Source organism: Phoca vitulina, unplaced genomic scaffold (genome assembly GCF_004348235.1).
Source record: "Phoca vitulina isolate PV1807 unplaced genomic scaffold, GSC_HSeal_1.0 scaffold48, whole genome shotgun sequence".
NCBI classification, from domain to species: Eukaryota; Metazoa; Chordata; class Mammalia; order Carnivora; family Phocidae; genus Phoca; species Phoca vitulina.
In genome coordinates this window covers 12,260,073-12,280,935 of record NW_022589751.1, presented here as the reverse complement: position 1 = coordinate 12,280,935, position 20,863 = coordinate 12,260,073, and the positions used below count along the sequence as shown (strand labels likewise).

At 38.5% G+C, this 20,863-nt stretch overlaps 1 protein-coding gene across 5 annotated transcripts in view; it reads left to right on the top strand.

Annotated features, from left to right (window-relative positions):
• The window catches only part of CHUK (component of inhibitor of nuclear factor kappa B kinase complex), a 46,834-nt gene that overhangs the window by 16,943 nt on the left and 9,028 nt on the right, over positions 1 to 20,863 (top strand). For all 5 annotated transcript variants that reach the window (XR_004302692.1, XR_004302690.1, XR_004302691.1 and 2 more), the window contains exons 10-16: positions 8,526 to 8,720; positions 9,702 to 9,804; positions 12,570 to 12,693; positions 13,091 to 13,242; positions 15,493 to 15,554; positions 16,908 to 17,017; positions 17,818 to 17,867. Coding sequence is in view for 2 of the 5 variants with exons in the window: in XM_032432408.1 (XP_032288299.1) it covers positions 8,526 to 8,720; positions 9,702 to 9,804; positions 12,570 to 12,693; positions 13,091 to 13,242; positions 15,493 to 15,554; positions 16,908 to 17,017; positions 17,818 to 17,867 (796 nt within the window). In the remaining 3 variants the exon portion in view is untranslated. The remainder of the gene's footprint in view (positions 1 to 8,525; positions 8,721 to 9,701; positions 9,805 to 12,569; positions 12,694 to 13,090; positions 13,243 to 15,492; positions 15,555 to 16,907; positions 17,018 to 17,817; positions 17,868 to 20,863) is intronic.

The following is a 20,863-nucleotide window of genomic DNA, read 5'->3' as shown; positions in this document are numbered from 1 at the left end:
CTTTAGTTTGGGGATCAGGGTAACGGTGGCTTCATAAAACGAGTTTAGAAGTTTTCCTTCCATTTCTATTTTTTGGAACAGTTTCAGAAGGATAGGTATTCATTCTTCTTTAAATGTTTGGTAGAATTCCACTGGGAAGCCATCTGGCCCTGGGCTCTTGTTTATTGAGAGATTTTTGATTACTGCTTAAATTTCCTTAGTGGTTATAGGTCTGTTCAGGTTTTCTGTTTCTTCCTGGTTCAGTTTAGGTAGTTGATACATCTCTAGGAATGCATCCATTTCTTCCAGATTATCACATTTGCTGGCATGGAGTTGCTCATAATATGTTCTTATAATTGTTTGTATTTCTTTGGTGTTGGTTGTGATCTCCTCTTTCATTCATGATTTTGTTGATTTGGGTCATTTCTCTTTTCTTTTTGATAAGTCTGGCCAGGGGTTTATCAATCTTGTTAATTCTTTCAAAGAATCAGCTCCTAGTTTCATTGATCTGTTCTACTGTTCTTTTGGTTTCTATTTCATTGATTTCTGCTCTGATCTTTATGTTTTCTCTTCTCCTGTTGGGTTTAGGCTTTATTTGCTGGTCTTTCTCCAGCTCCTTTAGGTGTAGGGTTAGGTTGTGTATTTGAGACCTTTCTTGTTTCTTGAGAAAGGCTTGTATTGCTATATACTTTCCTCTTAGGACTGCCTTTGCTGTATCCCAAAGATTTTGAACAGTTGTGTTTTCATTTTCATTTGTTTCCATGAATTTTTTAATTCTTCTTTAATTTCCTGGTTGACCCATTCATTCTTTAGTAGGATGCTCTTTAGCCTCCATGTATTTGAGTTCTTTCCGACTTTCCTCTTGTGATTGAGTTCTAGTTTCAAAGCATTGTGGTCTGAAAATATGTAGGGAATGATCCCAATCTTTTGGTACCGATTGAGACCTGATTTGTGACCTAGGATGTGATCTATTCTGGAGAATGTTCCATGGGCACTAGAGAAGAATGTGTATTCTGTTGCTTTGGGATGGAATGTTCTGAATATATCTGTGAAGTCCATTTGGTCCAGTGTGTCATTTAAAGTCTTTATTTCCTTGTTGATCTTTTGCTTAGATGATCTGTCCATTTCAGTGAGGGGGTTGTTAAAGTCCCCCACTATTAATGTATTGTTGTCGTTGTGTTTCTTTGCTTTTGTTATTAATTGGCTTATATAATTGGCTGCTCCCATGTTAGGGACATAGATATTTACAATTGTTAGATCTTCTTGTTGGATAGGCCCTTTAAGTATGATTTAGTGTCCTTCCTCATCTCTTACTACAGTCTTTGGTTTAAAATCTAATTTGTCTGACATAAGGATTGCCACCCCAGCTTTCTTTTGGTGTCCATTAGCATGGTAAATGGTTTTCTACCCCTTCACTTTCAATCTGGGGGTGTCTTTGGGTCTAAAATGAGTCTCTTGCAGACAGCATATCGAGGGGTCTTGTTTTTTTATCCAATCTGATAGCCTGTGTCTTTTGATTGGGGCATTTAGCCCATTTACATTCAGGGTAACTAGTGAAAGATACGAATTTAGTGCCATTGTATTGCCTGTAAGGTGACTTTTACTGTGTATTGTCTGTGTTCCTTTCTGGTCTATGTTGCTTTTAGGCTCTCTCTTTGCTTAGAGGACCCCTTTCAATATTTCTTGTAGGCCTGGTTTTGTGTTTGCAAATTCCTTTAGTTTTTGTTTGTCCTGGAAGCTTTTTGTCTCTCCTTCTATTTTCAATGACAGCCTAGCTGGATATAGTATTCTTGGCTGCATATTTTTCCCATTTAGTGCTTTGAATATATCCTGCCAGTCCTTTCTGGCCTGCCAGGACTCTGTGGATAGGTCTGTTGCCAATCTAACGTTTCTACCATTGTAGGTTACAGATCTCTTCTCCTGAGCTGCTTTCAGGATTTTCTCTTTGTCTCTGAGACTCGTAAGTTTTACTATTAGATGTCGGGGTGTTGATCTATTTTTATTGATTAAGAGGGGGGGTTCTCTGTGCCTCCTGGATTTTGATGCCTGTTTCCTTCCCCAAATTAGGGAAATTCTCTGCTATAATTTGCTCCAGTATACCTTCTGCCCCTCTCTCTCTTTCTTCTTCTTCTGGGATCCCAATTATTCTAATGTTGTTTCGTCTTATGGTATTGCTTATCTCTCGAATTCTGCCCTCGTGATCCAGTAGTTGTTTATCTCTCTTTTTCTCAGCTTCTTTATTTTCCATCATTTGGTCTTCTATATCACTAATTCTCTCTTCTGCCTCATTTATCTTAGCAGTTAGAGCCTCCATTTTTGATTGCACCTCATTAATAGCCTTTTTGATTTCAACTTTGTTAGATTTTAGTTCTTTTATTTCTCCAGAAAGGGTTTCTCTAATAACTTCCATGTTTTTTGCAAGCCCAGCTAGTATCTTTAAAATCATCATTCTGAACTCTAGTTCTGACATCATACTAATGTCCGTATTGATTAGGTCCCTGGCAGTCGGTACTGCCTCTTGTTCTTTTTGTTGAAGTGATTTTTTCCATCTTGTCATTTTGTCCAGAGGAGAATAGATGAATGAAAGAACAAAATGCTAACAGGGTAACAACGTCCCCAGAAAATATACACTAAACAAATCAGAAAAGACCTGAAACAGAGGGAAAAGAAAGGGAAAGAAAGAAAAAAGAAAAAAGGGCGCCTGGGTGGCTCAGTTGGTTAAGCGACTGCCTTCGGCTCAGGTCATGATCCTGGAGTCCCTGGATCGAGTCCCGCATCGGGCTCCCTGCTCGGCAGGGAGTCTGCTTCTCCCTCTGACCCTCCCCCCTCTCATGTGCTTGCTCTCTCTCATTCTCTCTCTCTCAAATAAATAAATAAAAAATCTTAAAAAAAAAAAAAGAAAAAAGAAAAAAGAAAAAGATAAAACAAAAACAAAACAAAACAAAAACAGGATATGATCAAATATGATCAGGCTGGTGCATAGATCAGTGTCACACACTAGATTTTGGATGTATTTTGGTCTTTTAGAAGAAAGTGCCTCCCAAAATTTTAAAGAAAGAAAAACTTATATATGTACAAAAATAAGGGTTAATATGATGAAGGGATGGAATATGACTGTAAAGATGAAAATTATAAAAGATTTTATAAAAGGAATTGATAAGAATTGGTTGAAAAAAGAAAGAGGATTTAAAAAAAAAAGGGAGAGAATGTGATCAGGCAGGAGACTAGAACAAAGCCATACACTAGAGATTTAGGGAATATTTTGATCTGTTAGAAGAAACTGTATCTCAAAATTTTAAAGAGAGAACAGCTTATATATATATACACCAAAAATAAGGGTAACTACTGTGAAGGGATTGAATATGACTCTAAAAGTGAAAAATAAAAAATAATTTTTGAAAAAGGGAAAAAGAAAAATTAAAATAAAAAAGTAACTTTGAAAGACTAAAGAATCATGGGAAATAAGCCATGGATTCTATGTGCAGTATTCCCCTAGTGCTGGAGTTCTGCCGTTCTCATTGATTGGTAAACTTGGTCTTGGCTGGCTGTTCTCGCTGATCTTCTGGGGGAGGGGCCTGTTGCTGTGGTTTCCAAATGTCTTTGCTGGAGGCGGAATTGCCCCGCCCTTGCCGGTCTGGGCTAAGTAATCTGCTCCGATTTGCTCTCGGGAGCTTTTGTTCCCTGCAAGCTTTCCGCACAGCTTTGGGGGATGAGAGTGAAAATGGCGGCCTCCCAATCTCTGCCCCAAGGAGCCGAGAACTCGGGGCCCCGCTCCTCAGTGTGCCCCCAGAGAAAAGCAGTCAGTCACTCCCGTCTCCCCAGTCTCTGGCCGCACTCCGTGCTCATCTGGCCTGTGACCGAGCATTTCTGTCTCTGGCACATGACCCCCGTGTGGAGTCTCCAAACCCCGCAGATCTCTGTGGTGTGCTCCCACGCCGCTCCTCCTGGGGGAGGAAGGGGAGTCTCCCCGGATCTGCCGCTTGTTGGGTCCCTGCTGGAGGAGCAGTGGCCCGACTGTGCCGCGGATCACGGTTTATGGCAACCCTGAGCTGAGAACCCACGCCTCGGCTCCGTCTCTGCAGCCGGCTTCCCCGCTCCGATACCTGGGAGCTCTGCTGCACTCAGGCACCCCCGGTCCTTCTGTGACCCCGCGGGTCCTGAGACCACACTGTCCCAGCGAGGGTTCCACCCCCCGCTTAGCCACTGGAGCGACGTCCTTAGCGGAGCAACTTCTAAAAGTTCCGATTTTGTGCTCCGCTGCTCTATCACTTGCCGGTAGAGGCTGACGGAGGCCCCCTCCCCCGCCGTCTATCCTCCCGAATATCGCCTTGGATTCACTTCTCCGCACGTCCTACCTTCCAGAAAGTGGTCGCTTTTCTGTTCAGAGAGTTGTTGCTATTCTTTTCTTCCATCTCCTGTTGAGTTCGTAGGTGTTCAGAATGGTTTGATCCCTATCCAGCTGAATTCCTGGGACCAGAGGAAATCCAGGTCTACTACACCTCCGCCATCTTGCTCCGCCCTTGTTCTTACTACTTTTTTTTTTTTAAAGATTTTATTTATCTATGAGAGAGAGAATGAGAGAGAGAGAGCACATGAAGGGGGGAGGGTCAGAGGGAGAAGCAGACTCCCTGCCGAGCAGGGAGCCCGATGTGGGACTCGATCCGGGGACTCCAGGATCATGACCTGAGCCGAAGGCAGTCGCTTAACCAACTGAGCCACCCAGGCACCCTGTTCTTACTACTTTTATTAACAGTCACTCAACATACCACCATGCTATCCCTACCCCCATGTTCTGTACAAAGGAGGCCATGTATCAGGTTCTCAGTAAATATTCATTGGTATGAATGAGAGGCTCTATATTAGTATACCCAGAAATAACTCTCATCTGAAGTCTTTCCATAGTTACTGATTGGGTAGTAGTAGATAGGGTTTCTAAAATTGGAACAATCTATGGTGAGGGCTCGGTGGTGAGCATCCAAGGCCGTCCTGAAGCAGGAGGAGGTTCAGGAGGAGGCTAGTTGGGGGTGGGGCTACATTTTATTTTCCGGAAAAAAAAAATTGAAATGAGAAGTTATAATCATGTAAGGTTTTACTGTAATCTTGGCATAGCTTATTAAATAGGAACTTGGGGCCACGTTGATGTCATTCTTGGCTAATGCTGAAAAGTTATCTGGCTTCTTGATTTGGTTTTCTTCTGTTGTGCCAAGGAATAAATCATTCCTTAGTGTGTTAGCCCAGCAGGACTTGGTGACACCTTTTAGTTTTTTGTTGTCCCTGAAAATTTTTGTCTTTTATCCCAGATTTTTTTCAGGCTTGTCATGGTGATCGTAGCATCATTTCTGTGGGGTCTGTGGACATGTGCTTGTTATAGAGCATAGGGAAAGAGTCCTCCTTATATGTTTTGTGGTCTGTAGACTTCAGTTTGCAGAACCACTATTTACCTGTCTGTGAATCTGGGGCAAATATCTGTCTATCGATCTATCTATCTCTTTTTAGCTCAGGTATAGTAATAATCTTCTTTAAAGGCTCAATGTTATTGGGAGGTTGTACAGGATAAGGTATGTATAGGGTACTATTCGTAGTAACTCAGGGATGCTTCTGAGACATGATAATAGGACTGAATTTTGAAAGATAAGAATTAATCAGGGGAATGGGTAGGGGGAAAGACTTACAGACAGGGGAATATCAAGAACACAGGAACATGAACTGCAAAACAGTTTGTATTGTAGGACATTTTCTAAGGTGCTTATTATATTGTTCCAAGAAGGAATGACATCTGTTTGATTTTCATTTAAAAAAGAAATCAACAAAACGGCTACTAGAAAGAATACTTCTTTTTAAAAAGATTAAAATCTGATTGCATGATTTTCCAACAGTGTATTATGAAAAACTTTATATAGGAAAGCTGAGAAAAGTATACTGAACTTGCCACTGAAGATGATGGTGAAACAAAGTATTTAATTATTCCTTCTTTGCCACCTTTTTCATGCTCCTAAATGTTACTGTACCCTAAGTGTCTCTCCTTGGTTTTCTCTTTTTCCATATTACTTTTTCTTCCTTTATAATCTTTAGTTGTAGAACTTTACCTATAAACTGAATACGGATAACTTGCAAATTTATTTCTTCGGTTGTCACTTTTCTGCAGGGTGTTTATAACTGCTATATAACTATAGTTGATAGTCTCACTGGCACCCAAAACTTATTTTATTAAAAACTGAACACATTTGCTCCATTAAATCTCTCCTACAGCTTTTCCTATGCCTCTTGCACTGTCATCTTTCCAGCTACCTAAGTGGGATGGCTTGTCTGACTATTCCTTCTCTTCCAGTGGCATATCCAATTACTTGGATTTATCTTTTGATAAAAGATTTATCTTTTGAATGTTTTAACAATTCTGAGCTTGTCAGGTTCTCAATTTAGAAAGCCTTCTTCCATAGTTCCTCTTTGCTTATTGAATAAAGTCCAAATCTTTACATTTAGTATTCAGTATCTGTCTTGGTCTCCTTTCATCCTATACTTGCAGCCTTATCTCCTATTATACCCTAAGGGGCCATCATTTTAGGTACATTTGAACTGGATTATTTATACTTTTTTTTTTTTTTTTAAGATTTATTTATATGAGAGGGGCGCCTGGGTGGCTCAGTCGTTAAGCGTCGACCTTCAGCTCAGGTCATGATCCCAGGGTCCTGGGATCGAGCCCCGCATCGGGCTCCCTGCTCCGTGGGAAGCCTGCTTCTCCCTCTCCCACTCCTCCTGCTTGTGTTCCCTCTCTCATTGTCTCTCTCTCTGTCAAATAAATAAATAAAATCTTTAAAAAAAAAAGATTTATTTATATGAGAGAGAGAGAGAGTGAGCGAGCAAGGGGAGGGGCAGAGAGAGAATCTCCAGCAGACTCCCTGAACTCAACACGGGGAGCATGGAGCCCAATGCAGGGCTCATCTCATGACCCTGAGATCATGACCTGAGCCAAAATCAAGAGACGGGTGCTCAACTGACTGAGACACCCAGGTGCCCCTGGATTATTTATATTCTTTGATTATGCTCATCCCTTTTTACCTTTCTGCCTCTCCCTACCTCGTTTTCTACCTAGAAGAACCTGTCTTCTTTAATCTTTCCTTGTTCTAATCTTCCTTCCTTTCCAAAGTTTAGCTCATAGTGCCTCTCTTATAAAGCGTCCCTTTCCTCCCACCAAGTAAACTCCATTGGAACCTGCACAATACTTTACATTATTATAGTACATGTGGCATTTTGCCTTGTATTTTAGTTCTCTTAATGTTTCTTAATATCTTCTATTTGGCCATTATCCCGTGGAGGGCAAGGATCATAAGTTACTCAATTTGCATACCCACTACCACCACAACACACTTAATAGTATTTACCATAGTAGTCACTCATTAAATACTTGAGGAACAAAAGGATAAATGTAAGTTATATTTCCTCTCTCTTTCTTTTGCTCTCTTATGGTTCGGCTTTGGTTGTAGGATTCCATGATTACTTACCTAGTTTGACATAAACCCTGTGTAAAAGTATATATCCACCTTAGGATATCCATCCTGAATTTCTGCTTTTGCTATTAGTGGCAGCTGTCATAAAATCTGCTTAGGATGGGAAGGAATGGGAGGTCTCAGTTGGGATACTGGTTCTGTAAATCCACGTCAACTTTGACAATTCCCTTCTCTTCCTCTCACCTTTTTCAAACATAAAGGTTATTCTAAAAGGAAAGTTAATGCTTTACCTCGGTAATAAGCATTTCTAGCAGAAATAATTTTAATCTAACAATACACTGTATGTTAATTGAATTTAAAGAAAAATATTTTAATCATTTGCATATACTAGTCAATATAATGCACTGGAGAAACATAGGTATTTGTATGGCTTATCTAAGGACAATAGAAGGAAGAGGATTTAAAATCATGTTGTTTTCAAAAGACTTCTCAGGGCTCTGGTTTTTCTCTGCCAAAATGGAGCTTAGAAGATCTAATTAAAAGGATGTTATGTGAAAGCACTTAACTCTGTGGTTGGCATCTATTAGGGACTTCATAAATGTGAATATTTCCTTCCAGGTCTACGATAAGTTTCTGAGAATAAATAAGTGTTGCCTTTTTATTTTTTATTTTTGAAATTTTTAAAAATTAATTAATTTTTTTTTAGAGAGGGAGAGAGAATCCCAAGCAGGCTCCATGCAGGGCTTGATCTCACAACCCTGAGATCATGACCGGAGCTGAAATCAAGAGTTGGATGATTAACTGACTGAGCCACCCAGGCACCCTTAAGTGTTGCCTTTTAAAATTGGGGTTTTTATTTCTAGATTTTGTACATCCCTATAATTTTGAAACTTTATTCTTTGGATCTAACATCTGCTATAGGAAAGTAAACTCTGCTGTTCAGTTTTCATAATTATGGAAGGAGATCTCATTTTGGAAAATGATCGAACCTTGTTTAGTATAGAGATAATTTTAGCCTTTTGCTCATATTCCCTTTAGTATCTAGCAGTGAATCTTTTATGTAGTAAATGATCAATAATCATTTTTTTCTTATTTGTACAGATAGTACACATCCTAAATATGACTTCTGCAAAGATAATTTCTTTTTTGTTACCACCTGATGAAAGTCTTCATTCACTACAGTCTCGTATTGAGCGTGAAACTGGAATAAATACTGGTTCTCAAGAGCTTCTTTCAGAGACAGGAATTTCTCTGGATCCTCGGAAACCAGCCTCTCAATGTGTTCTAGATGGAGTCGTAAGAGAATTCTAATATACCTAGAGTATAAGAAATCTGTTAGCATAGAGGGATTGCATGGCCTGCATTTTTTTGATGCTTAGTTGGAATCCCCTTGGGGTGGGTGGTGCGCACCTTACAATTCTTACTTTAATTTTATCCTACTCATTACTCTTATCATTGCTTTGCAAGGTGAACAAGATATGTTTTAAACTTTGTATGACTTTCTCTTTGGTGCCAGTTTTCTCCCCTTTCTTTTTTTCCCCTTTTGTACTTAAAGCCTAGAACCTTGAAATTAGACCAGCAGTGTCATAGATCCTGCCAGAGGATAGATGGATGGTAAAATATTGTGCTCATGACTCTTTTGTTGTTGTTGTCATCGTTTTACTTTATTGAGGCAAATTTTATATATCATGTAATTTACCCATTTCATGTGTACAATTCAGTGATTTTTTTTTTTTAGTAAATTTGCCTAATTGTGCAGCCATTGCTATAAATCAGTTTTAAGAAATTTCCATATCAATAAGATCCTTCATGTCCACTAACTCTTAATCTCCATTCTGTTCACTTCAGGCAACTACTAATTTACTTTCTATCTCTATAATTTGCCTTTTCTAAACACTTCGTATAAGTGAAATCATCCAGTCTGTAGTCTCTTGTGTCTGACTTCTTTCATTTAGCTTATGTTTTGGAGGTTCATTCATGTCCTAGCATGTATCAGAACTTCATTCCTTTTGATTACTGAATACTCCCATTATATGGATATATGTTGTTATGACTTTTTGCTTTTGTCCTTTTGGGTCTGGTGATTGTTTTTCACTTTAGCCCATACTACAGTTATTTATTTTTCCTAAATAGTAATCTAGACCTTAAATCTGTAAGGTGTACGCTGATAAACATTGACATTATTCATTTGCATTTCACATTAGGAAATGTGTGTTTAAGTACTTAGAGAACCTAGTATTTTCAAGCATTTTTTTTTTTTAATTGTTTCTTTTTCAGAGAGGCTGTGATAGCTATATGGTGTATTTGTTCGATAAAAGTAAGACTGTATATGAAGGACCATTTGCTTCCAGAAGTTTATCTGACTGTGTAAATTATATTGGTAAGTATAGCTCATTTACTGACTGAGGTTTAAACCTGAAATAATATAATTTTGACTCAATATGGTTAGTAGAAATGGTCTTTTGGTGTTTCTGTTCTATATCTCATACTTTGGGTTTTTAAGTGTGGTGAAAAATGAATTTATATAGTTTGGAAGGTGAAATGGTAGATTTCAAGTCACCTCTAGATCCTCATTTGGAAGAAGACTTACTTTCCGCAGGATAGGGCTCTTGCAGAAGAATGAATCTCCACTATTAATTAAGCCTACTTTCTAGTTGTTCCTTCATTATTTAAGCATGTTCATGTATTTCATTTTATCATATGAATACTGCTTAATGTTCAAATGTTTTCATTTATCCTGTGAAAATTATTTTCTTTGGAAGAAGTGATCAATTTCTGTATACCCAAAACTAAAATCAAGCATAACATTGTAAAATCAAGAACAAAACTGGGCATAGGGCTAAAAATATGTAATCTTTCCTCTGTGTTACCTTTTTGTTAGTTTTTTTAACAACAGTTTTAAATTTACAGCAAAATTGAGTAGATAGTACAAAGTTCTCATGTTATTCCCCTTCCCAACACGTATCGTTTCCCCAGTTGTTAACATCTTATATTGTATAGTACATTTGTTACAAGTAAAGAACCAATATGTAATTATTAGGTAAAGCCCATACTTTATTCATTTTTCCTTAGTTTTTATCTGGTGTCCTTTTTCTGTTCCAGGATCTCCTCCAGGATATCACATTACATGTAGTTGTCTTGTCTCTTTAGGCTCCTCTTGGCTGTGACAGTTTCTCAGACTTTTCCTTGTTTTTGATCACCTTGACAGCTTTGAGGAATACTGGTCAAGTATTTTTTAGCATGTTCCTCTGTTGCAGTTTGTCTGATTTTTTTTTTTTTTCCCCTCTTGATTAGAGTAGGATTAGGGTTTTGAGAGAAAGATCACAGAAGTAAAGTGTCATTTTCATCACATTATATGAAGAGTACATACTTTCAGTGTGATTTATGACTCTTGGTGATGACCTTGGATCACCTGGCTGAAGTAGTGTCTCTCAGGTTTCTCCACCTTAAAGTTTAGTCTCTCCCCCCGCTTCCATACTGTACTCTTTTGAAGGAAGTCACTATGTAGAACCCAAGGAATGGGGAGTTATGCTCCCCCTCCTTTAAGGATATAGTACATAATTTATTTGGAATTCTTTTGCATGTGACATTTGTCTCTTCTCTCCCATTTATTATTTATTCTATCAATATGTATACATGGATTTTATCTTATACTTTGATTATAACCCAAGACTATTTTGTTCTTCAAATTGTTGCATCTTTGGTCACTAGGAGCTCTTTCATTTGGCTTTCTCTGCCTCTTTTACTTGTGCCATCAATTAGGGCTTTTCAATTTTTTTTTTTTTTTTTAGCACTTCCTTTCTGGCACCAAAACATGTTCCAGGTCTATCTTGTATATTTCTTGCCCCAGTCCTAGGATCAGCCATTTCTCCAAGGAGCCCTGCTTGCTTTATTTGGAGAGTAGTGTTAGAAACCAAAATCTGGACACTAGGAGTGCTTCTTGATACTGGAGTATCATTTCTTAGGCCCTTTCATTTTTTAAAATATATGATTTGTGTGTGTGTGTGAAAAGACTCCCCTCCCCTAGACTCTTTTTCTTTAAAGTGTTTGGGTTATTTTGTTTTTGTTTGGTTTGGGTTTTTTTTGTCTGTTGTAGGAAGTCTCAGGAGTAAGAATGGGTATATAAGAATAGAAGAAAGGTTACTTGAGACAATTATTAGGGGAGATAAAGATTTTTCCAGATATATGGTTTTATTTTTTTTTAAGTCTGCTTCAGATAATGTGGTTTTTCAGTATTAACCCAGTGTAGTATCATTTCTCTGAATGTTTTCATTGGAAAATAATAACGGAGACTATAATTGCCACCTTAAAGGATAGGATGAATCTCTTTCAATCTTGGAGAATTTCATAATGTTAAAATGGAATTTCAATGAACTTAACATATATCTGCCATAGTTTTATTTTTTTACTTTATTTATTTGAGAGTGAGAGGGAGAGAGCATGAGCCAGGGGGAGGGACAGAGGAAGAAGCAGACTCCCCGCTGAGCAGGGATCCCAGCGTGGGGCTCAATCCTGGAACTCCCAGATCATGACCTGAGCCGAAGGCAGACACCCAACCAACTGCATCACCCAGGCGCCCCTCCCATGGGTGAAAGTAGCATTTCCTTTACTAAGGGCAAGAGATAACCATCAATAAATAATTTTATATATCTGGCATTGAAGAAAGCATATTTTACTAAATTGCTATTTACCCTATATGTTTTTCTCAAGTTGGGTTGGTAGTCCAGGAGATGAAATTTATTATTCAAAGGCAGGAAAGATGATGGAAAGATTGTGGAGGACATGGGACTTTATTTAGAACTTGAAAGAAATAAAGAATTTGGATTTATGGAGAAAAAAGGGAGTATTCCCTGTTAGATGCAAGAAAAAAAAAAAGATATAGGAATAATTGCGAGCTTTGTGATTATATAGTGATTATTCATTTTTATTTCCCCTCATACCTGGAATAGGGCTTGTGTATTGCAGGTGGTCAGTAAATATATATTGAACTGAATTAAACAGTAAGAATTTATTCTTTCTAGCATCAGGTTCTAGAATCTATGGGAATGATATTTGTATGGACAGGAAATCAGAAAGAATGATAGACAAACTCTAAAATTTTAAAAAGTAACTTCCCTCCTCTTTTTTCCATCTTTTTACATAAAGTACGGGACAGCAAAATACAGCTTCCAATTATACAGCTGCGTAAAGTATGGGCTGAAGCAGTACACTATGTGTCTGGGCTAAAAGAAGACTACAGCAGGCTCTTTCAGGGACAAAGAGCAGCAATGTAAGTGGATTCTGTTGTTTATAGGTGCAATGTCATGTGCATTAATGCTCAAGAATTAATCTTGCTGTTTTCACTAATCAGTATTCCATGCAATACTGAAATATTGGGCTGATCTGAAGTGTAATATTCTGACCAGACTTACAGAATTCTTACTAATGGTCTGAAACCATCCAGTTGCAATAGTTTGAGAGTATTTCCTGAAAGGTCCTGGTATAAGAAGATTGTGTTATCTTAGAATATCACAGGCAGGGAGTCTTTAGAGATTAGATTCTAGAGATTAACTATTTCTCACAGATTGATAATAGAAACTTAGGCTTTGGATTTATGGCAATTTAAGCTATTAAATTTTTGTCCAGTGTTTCTGAAATACTGATTTTTTTTTTTGGCTGTGGTTTAGGTTAAGTCTTCTTAGATACAATGCTAACTTGACAAAAATGAAGAACACTTTGATCTCAGCATCTCAGCAACTGAAAGCTAAATTGGAGTTTTTCCACAAAAGCATTCAGCTTGACTTGGAAAGATACAGTGAGCAGATGACTTATGGGATATGTGAGTGTTCGGGTAACATGTTTGAAAGAAGTGTTGAATCTCTTGAAGCTGTCTGCTACTTTGCCTTCTTGCCTCATAGCCCATTGTTTTACTTATATTCACATTAGAACAAGAGACAGGTTGCCTCAAGTCATCATAAACAGTGTTTGTACTGAATAGTAGCTCCTTTAACCTTTCGTTTATCAACTTTACTTCCCCATAATTGGACTATAATTGGACTAAAATTGTTTAGCTCCAGAAAAATTCAAAAGCAATTTAAGAACTTTTGATTTTCAAGCCTCATTTTTTTTATTTATTTATTTATTTATTTGATAGAGACATAACGAGAGGGAACACAAGCAGGGGGAGTGGGAGAGGGAGAAGCAGGCTTCCTGCAGAGCAGGGAGCCCGATGTGGGGCTCGATCCCAGGACCCTGGGACCACGACCCAAGCCGAAGGCAGACGCCTAACGACTGAGCCACCCAGAAGCCCCTCAAGCCTCATTTTTAAAATAGATACAAAGTCTTGGGGCGCCTGGGTGGCGCAGTTGGTTAAGTGTCCAACTCTTGGTTTTGGCTCAGGTTATGATCTTGGGGTCCTGAGATTGAGCCCCACAATGGGCTCCATGCTCAGCATGGAGTCTGCTTAAGACTTTCTCTCCCTCTCCCTCTGCCCCTCCCCCCTGTGCACGCTCTCTCTCTCTCAAATAAATAAATAAATCTTTTTATTTATTTTTTTTAAAGATTTTATTTATTTATTTGACAGAGAGAGAGACAGCGAGAGAGGGAACACAAGCAGGGGGAGTGGGAGAGGGAGAAGCAGGCTTTCCGCCGAGCAGAGAGCCCGACGCGGGGCTCGATCCCAGGACTCTGGGATCATGACCTGAGCCGAAGGCAGACGCTCAACGACTGAACCACCCAGGCACCCCTAAATAAATCTTTTTAAAAAAATAGATACAAAGCCTGTATTGGGGTGACTCCTTAACCAGGGAAATCTTAAACTACTTATCTTTCTGTAAATAATAACACAAATAATTCCAGGAGTTTCCCCCCCAAACCACCTACTGTGGAGTCCCATTTTTTTTTTTTTTAATATAGTACACAGCCTCCAGCTTCTCAGTATTTGACTCCAAGCTCTCTCCCTTCAAATGTATTAAGGAAATGTAAGATGCTGAAGGGGTCACTGCCAATATTTCTGTTTTCTGTCATAAAACAAATTCTTTTTTGGGAAACAAGTCTTGTTTGTATACTTGAGCAAGTATAGGTGCTGAATAAATGATCAGCAGTGTCCAGTTGGGTGAATAAGTTTACCCACTGGAGCTGGTTCTATGATTGATGTTTTATTTCTATTTGTGTATAATAGGCATTCTGGTGAGTGACAAAACACTATAATTATTTCACCAAATTATCTTTGACTAGTCAGTTGTATATTTTATACAAGTGTTAAAAAAGAATGGCATAGACCTGTATACTGATCTTAGAAGATCACTCGGGTCTTTAATAGCAGTGATGTTTTAAGTTGGGGAAGCAAGCAAAGAAAGAAAAGCATATAGAGATGGTCTCACTTGTGAGGGAAAAGGGTATGTGTGTATGGAACAAATGATTAACAGTAAGATCCTTAGAGTGGAGAGGAGGAAGAGAGAGTCTTTTCTTTTTATATCCTTTTATAGTGTTTGATTTTTTAAAAAATCACGTTCATGTATTTTTCTTTTTGTCATTTTTAAGAGAAAACCATTTATATTGGTTTCTTAGGGGTGCCATAACAAGTTACTATAAACTGGATGGCTTAAAACCACAGAAATTTACCGTCTCACAGTTCCAAAGGCTGAAAATCCAAAATCAGGGTGTTGGCAGGGTCATGATCCCCCTGAAAGCTATGGGGAAGAATACTTCCTTGCTTCTTCCTAGCTTCTCATGGTTTGCCAACAGTCCTTGGCTCCTTGGATTGCAGCTGCAGCACTGTAATCTCTGCCTCTGTTATCAAAATAGAGCTCTCCCTTCTTATGCCTGGGTCTCTAATCTCTTCTTATAAGGATATTAGTCACACTGGATTAATCAACCCTACTCTTAATTTAGCTAATTGCATCTGCAGTGATCCTATTTCCAAATAAGGTCACATTCTGAGGTACTGAATTAAGACTTCAACATACCTTTTTGGGGGACAGTTCAACCTATAATACCATTTCTGATGTTGATATGGCAAGGAGGTGGATAGATCAGTAATTAAAGCTATGGCTATTTCTGAGATAACCAATTAAGACTTTTTTTTTAGCCTCAGAAAAAATGTTAAAAGCATGGAAGGAAATGGAAGAAAAGGCTATCCACTATGCTGAGGTAAGATCACTAGTTCATTCTATATGCTTATTAATTCCTGAGGTCTCTTTTAGAAATTGTCTTTGGTTTTGGTATGTAGAATATTTTTCATGTTATTCCTGAATATCAGAAAAAATCTAGTAGATGCTTTGTGTACCATAGCTGATAAAAATAAGGGCTTTGGGCAAATGAGATAAAACTGAAACCTCAGGGGCGCCTGGGTGGCTCATTCGTTAAGCGTCTGCCTTCAGCTCAGGTCATGATCCCAGAGTCCTGGGATCGAGCCCGCTTCTCCCTCTCCCTCGCTCCCCCTGCTTCTGTTCCTGCTCTCGCTATCTCTCTCTCTGTCAAATAAATGAATAAAATATTAAAAAAAAAAAGAAAAACCTGAAACCTCACTAAACTTCAGTTTCTAGGGGTGTCTGGGTGGCTCGGTTGGTGAAGTGTCTGCCTTTGGCTCAGGTCATGATCCCGGGGTCCTGGGATCGAGCCCCGCATCGGGCTCCCTGCTCAGTGGGGAGCCTGCTTCTCCCTCTCCCTCTGCCGCTCCCCTGGCCTGTGCTCGCTCTCTCTCTCTCAAATAAATGAATAAAAAAACCCTTCTGTTTCCATATTCTATTATGTGGACTTACCCTTTTTAGTAGGGTTATGTGGATTAAATGGGAGTAAATAATAAATGGTAGTTATTGCTGTTATTTTTATGAGTGGTTTAGATAGGATAGCTATACATCTTGGTTACCTGAAATGGTCCTACTTTATACCTGCCTTGCCATAATTATCAATAGTACTCCCTTTCACTCTCAAAATTATGCTTGTTGGACAATAAATTATATATATGGTCATGCTAGTTTTAGCTCATTCTCTAGGAGGCATATTCCTTCCTCAGCTATTACATCTTTCCATGGTCCCACTAAATTGTTACTCTCCTGGATGCCAGTACTTACCCCAGGGACATGTGTAAGGCAGTTGATATCCTTGGGTAGGAAACCCATTATCTTTATCTTTCTGCATTCTTATTCAAGGCAGTTGGGAACAAGAGGCAGTGAAAATCATAGAACTGAGATGCAGTGGTTTTGGTGGCCACTTTTTCTCTCTCTTGTTAGTGACACCTCTATCTTTTTGCTTCTCAGGAGGAGAAAGCAAATGCTAGTAGTTTACTGTTGTCAGAAGAGAAAAGAGAGAAGCATAGGTATTAAGTCTGTCTTTCCATGAAAGATTGTCAGAATCTGAAGGATAAAAAAGCTTGGACAAAATCAGTGTTTCATATTAAATCATTTAGTTCCCCTACGGTTGTAGCAAGTCATTCTCTTGAGTTCTTTTCTGTTTTGTGTGGTGGTGAGCCTGTCATTTCTTTTGTGTTTCATCATATTTTAGGTGGGTGTCATTGGTTACCTAGAGGATCAGATCATGTCCCTGCACACTGAAATCATGGAGCTGCAGAAGAGCCCTTATGGAAGACGTCAGGCAGACTTAATGGAATCTCTGTAAGTAAGGAAGTCTTGTGTTGCTGGTATTGGTGTCTATAATTTTTTGTCTCAGTTGGTTCTTTCTGTGTATATCTGGCAGATTAAGCCTGTATCTGTTCTTTTCTATAGTTTTTCTTTCTCCAAATATATTGCCATCATATTTTAAAAGGAAGTTTTTCTTAGTCACAGAAATTTTGGAAGTAACTTCAGGGATGACCTTTGCTTTTTTAATCAAAGCACCTTTTCATGTGAGTGTTATAAATTTTCAAGTATTCTAAGTTACAAACTATTGCCCTACTTGCCATAGTTCTGGCCCAAGTTATTGTCCATTAAATGCCCTAAATGAGGTTAACTTCCTAAGTGAATCTGGATAGAAATTTCAGATTTTTTTCCCTAATCACAGGCCTTCATTTTTGCCCATTTAAGTGTTTCTGATACAGGGATGTTGTATATGTGATGGTAGATCAGAGCAGATATGAAGTATATTAAACTTTGCATTTTTATTTATTTATTTTTTAAACTTTTTTAAAAAGATTTTATTTTTAAGTAATCTCTATACCCAGCATGGGGCTTGAACTCATGACCCCAAGATCAAGAGTTGCATGCTTTACTGACTGAGCCAGCCAGGGGCACCTAAACTTTGCATTTTTAGATCTTGCTTATTACTCAGTGAAATGCTCTGTAAAATGTTCATTGGCAATATGTACTTGCTTTAAAATAGGTTTATACTCTATTCAAATAATATTGTTCATTTCAAGTTGTTAATTATTAGTCATTGAATTATCTTCACTTTTGGAAGCATGTTTTCTCTTTCATAGGGAACAGCGTGCCATTGATCTGTATAAGCAGTTAAAGCACAGACCTTCAGGTAAGACACTTATCACTGTACACAAAGGCATTTTAGGAAACCATCACAAACTTAACAAATCCAGGGGATTGGATTTTAAAACAAGCTGCAGAATAAATTCCAGTTTTGGTATTGCCATAGAGCTGTTTATGGTATGGCTTTTAAGTTGGTGAGAATTTGAGAGATTAGGAAGGCAAAGTAACAAGAAAATTGGGATAGAAAACTTTTTAAAGGGAAGTGAAAGGAAGGAATGAAAGAGAAAAAAGGAACTCAAGGAAGAGGAAGAGGAAGCAAGAAAATGTGTGGAAAGATGGAAAAAATAAGTGCTGCTTAATATTAGAGAGGTTGGAAAGAATTTGATATGATGGATTCAGGTGTGGAATGATCAGAGGGAAGGCCCGTGTGCGAGGCCAAAGCAGTGTACTTTGAAAATTATGCCTTCATCTGCACCTGGTTACTGCTTATTTCATTGGCAAAACAATTCCTGTTGAACATTTGCTGAATACAGAACATGGTCTGTTGACAAGAGCATTGGAGTGGTAATTGGAAGGCTTGGATTCTAGATTGGGTAGCTTACTGACCAAGTACCTAATTTTCTTGTAACTCATTTTCCTCTTCTGTAAAATGGGGCTGAAACCCAGCTTTCCTAACTCAGTGAGTGTGTGTAGCAATGTATGTGAGAGGCTGTTTGTGAAAATGCCTTGAGAAGTATAAAGTATTATGTATCTGCAAGATATTATCCTTCTGTTAAAAATTGATTTGTTCTGATGGGTTATGGAAGAAATAAAGGTGAAGCCTGTGCCTTAATTTGGTATATATACCTAAATTACCAATAAATAAGTGAAACAAAAGACGTAAGTTTTATACTTTAAAATTTACAAACATATGCAAATTAATATCCATCCATATGAAAGTCTATCTTAACAAATAATGTGATCTCCTCTACATTGGTTTTTATTGGAGTGGAATTTGTTAAGTTTATTCCTACAGACATTTATGAGGTACATATAAATAGGCACCTAACCCTGCCTGGGGTCAGGGATGGTTAGAGGTTTCTTGCAGGAGATGACATCTGAGATAAGCCTTAAAGGATAAGTAGCAGTAGCTAGGTGAAAGGAGCTGGGCTCTTGGATATACAAGTATAGTCCGTAAAGACACGTATGTGTAACACTTAGCATGTTTGAGGAAATGCAGTGACTGGATTGTAGAGTTTTGGGAGAGAGAGGCTGGATCAGATATGGCTGGATCATAAATGATCTGGTATGTTATGGTAGAGTTTGGATTTCATCATGATGGCAAAGAGATATCTTAAAAAATTTTAAGCAGGGGAATGGTACGACCAGATTAGCATTTCATAAATACAGCTTTGGTAGCAGTGCACATAGTGGATTAAAGTGTGGCTAGATTGAAGACAGGCATTGGTTATAAGGCTGTTGAAATAATCATAACTCAGTATAGGGTGGGCCATGAGTTAAGGCAGAGAGCCTGAACTGTGGAGATGGGGACAGAGGAGGGTAAGGGTGAGAGAGACATTTAGGAGGTAGACCTGATAGTGTTGGGTGATGGATTGAATATGGATGGCTGGAGCTGGAGTAGGGAGTCATGATACCTCCCAAGATTCTGGCTACGGCAGCTGGGTGCATAGTCAGTAGGACCACTTACCATAATGGGAAGTATAGAAAGGATGGCAGACCTGATGGGAAAAGAAGATGAATTCATTTTTGTACTTGTTGATGTTAGGGTGTCAGTGGGATATTGAAGTAGAGATGTCTAATGAACAGTATTAAATATATATATGTAGGTATTGTATATGTATGCATGTATATATAAACACCCATACATATATACACATGTACGTATGTATATGGATTTAGTAGAGAATATGGGGCTAGATATTTAGCTATTTGAGAATGATCAGCCATAAGAGTAAAGTGATCATCTTGAAAAAGTAGGTTGAGTAAGGAAGCCAAGGATGGAATCCCAGAGAATACCAACATTTAAGAAATGGCTAGAAGCAGAAGAGCCAGCAGAGAAGATGAGAAATGACCAGAATATATAGAAGGAATGATATGATAGGAACAGGACAGAGAGAGTTTCAAGAAGAAAGTGATCAGTCGGGTAAAATGCTTCAGAGGTGTGGGTAATAAAAATGATGATGTAAATATTCATTCAACTAGCAGTTTGGACATCATTGTTGATCTTGGCAAAATATGGCCTTTTGGGAACAGAACTCAGATTATAGGAGGCTGAGGGAGGAATGAGACAGGAAGAAATAGAGAAGTCAGTCTAGACCAGCAGTTCCCAAATCGTGGTTTATGAACCCCTGAGGATCAATGAGGACAAAACTATTTTCATAACCCTAAGACATTTGCCTATGTTGACATTTTCACTGATGCTGTGAAAGCATTGGTATGTAAACAGCTTATACCTTACTTAGCATGGATCATGGCACTAGTACCAAACTATGCAAGTAGTCATATACTTTTCACCACTATGCATTCACAGTTTAAAAAAAAGTTTCATTTAAGTATGTCCTTGATAAAGTAATAAGAATTCTATTTAAATCTCAACCCTTGGGTACATGTCTTTTCAATATTCTGTGTGATGAAATGGGAAGTGCCCCTAGAGCACTTCTGCTCCATACTGAAGTCTGCTGTTTTTCTCAGGAAAGCCACTGTGGCAGGTGTCTTCTCAAAAGTTAATGAAGCATGGGGGCACCTGGGTGGCTCAGTCATTAAGCGTCTGCCTTCGGCTCAGGTCATGATCCCAGGGTCCTGGGATCGAGCCTCACATCGGGCTCCCTGCTCCGCAGGAAGCCTGCTTCTCCCTCTCCCACTCCCCCTGCTTGTGTTCCCTCTCTCGCTGTGTCTCTCTGTCAAATAAATAAATAAAATCTTTAAAAAAAAAAAAAAGTTAATGAAGCATGACTGTCACTTTAAGGGGAAAAAAAAATGTTAGTTGGCAAAGATAAAATTCCATATTTCAGGCAAAAAAAATAGAATTTAGGAAAACTTGTA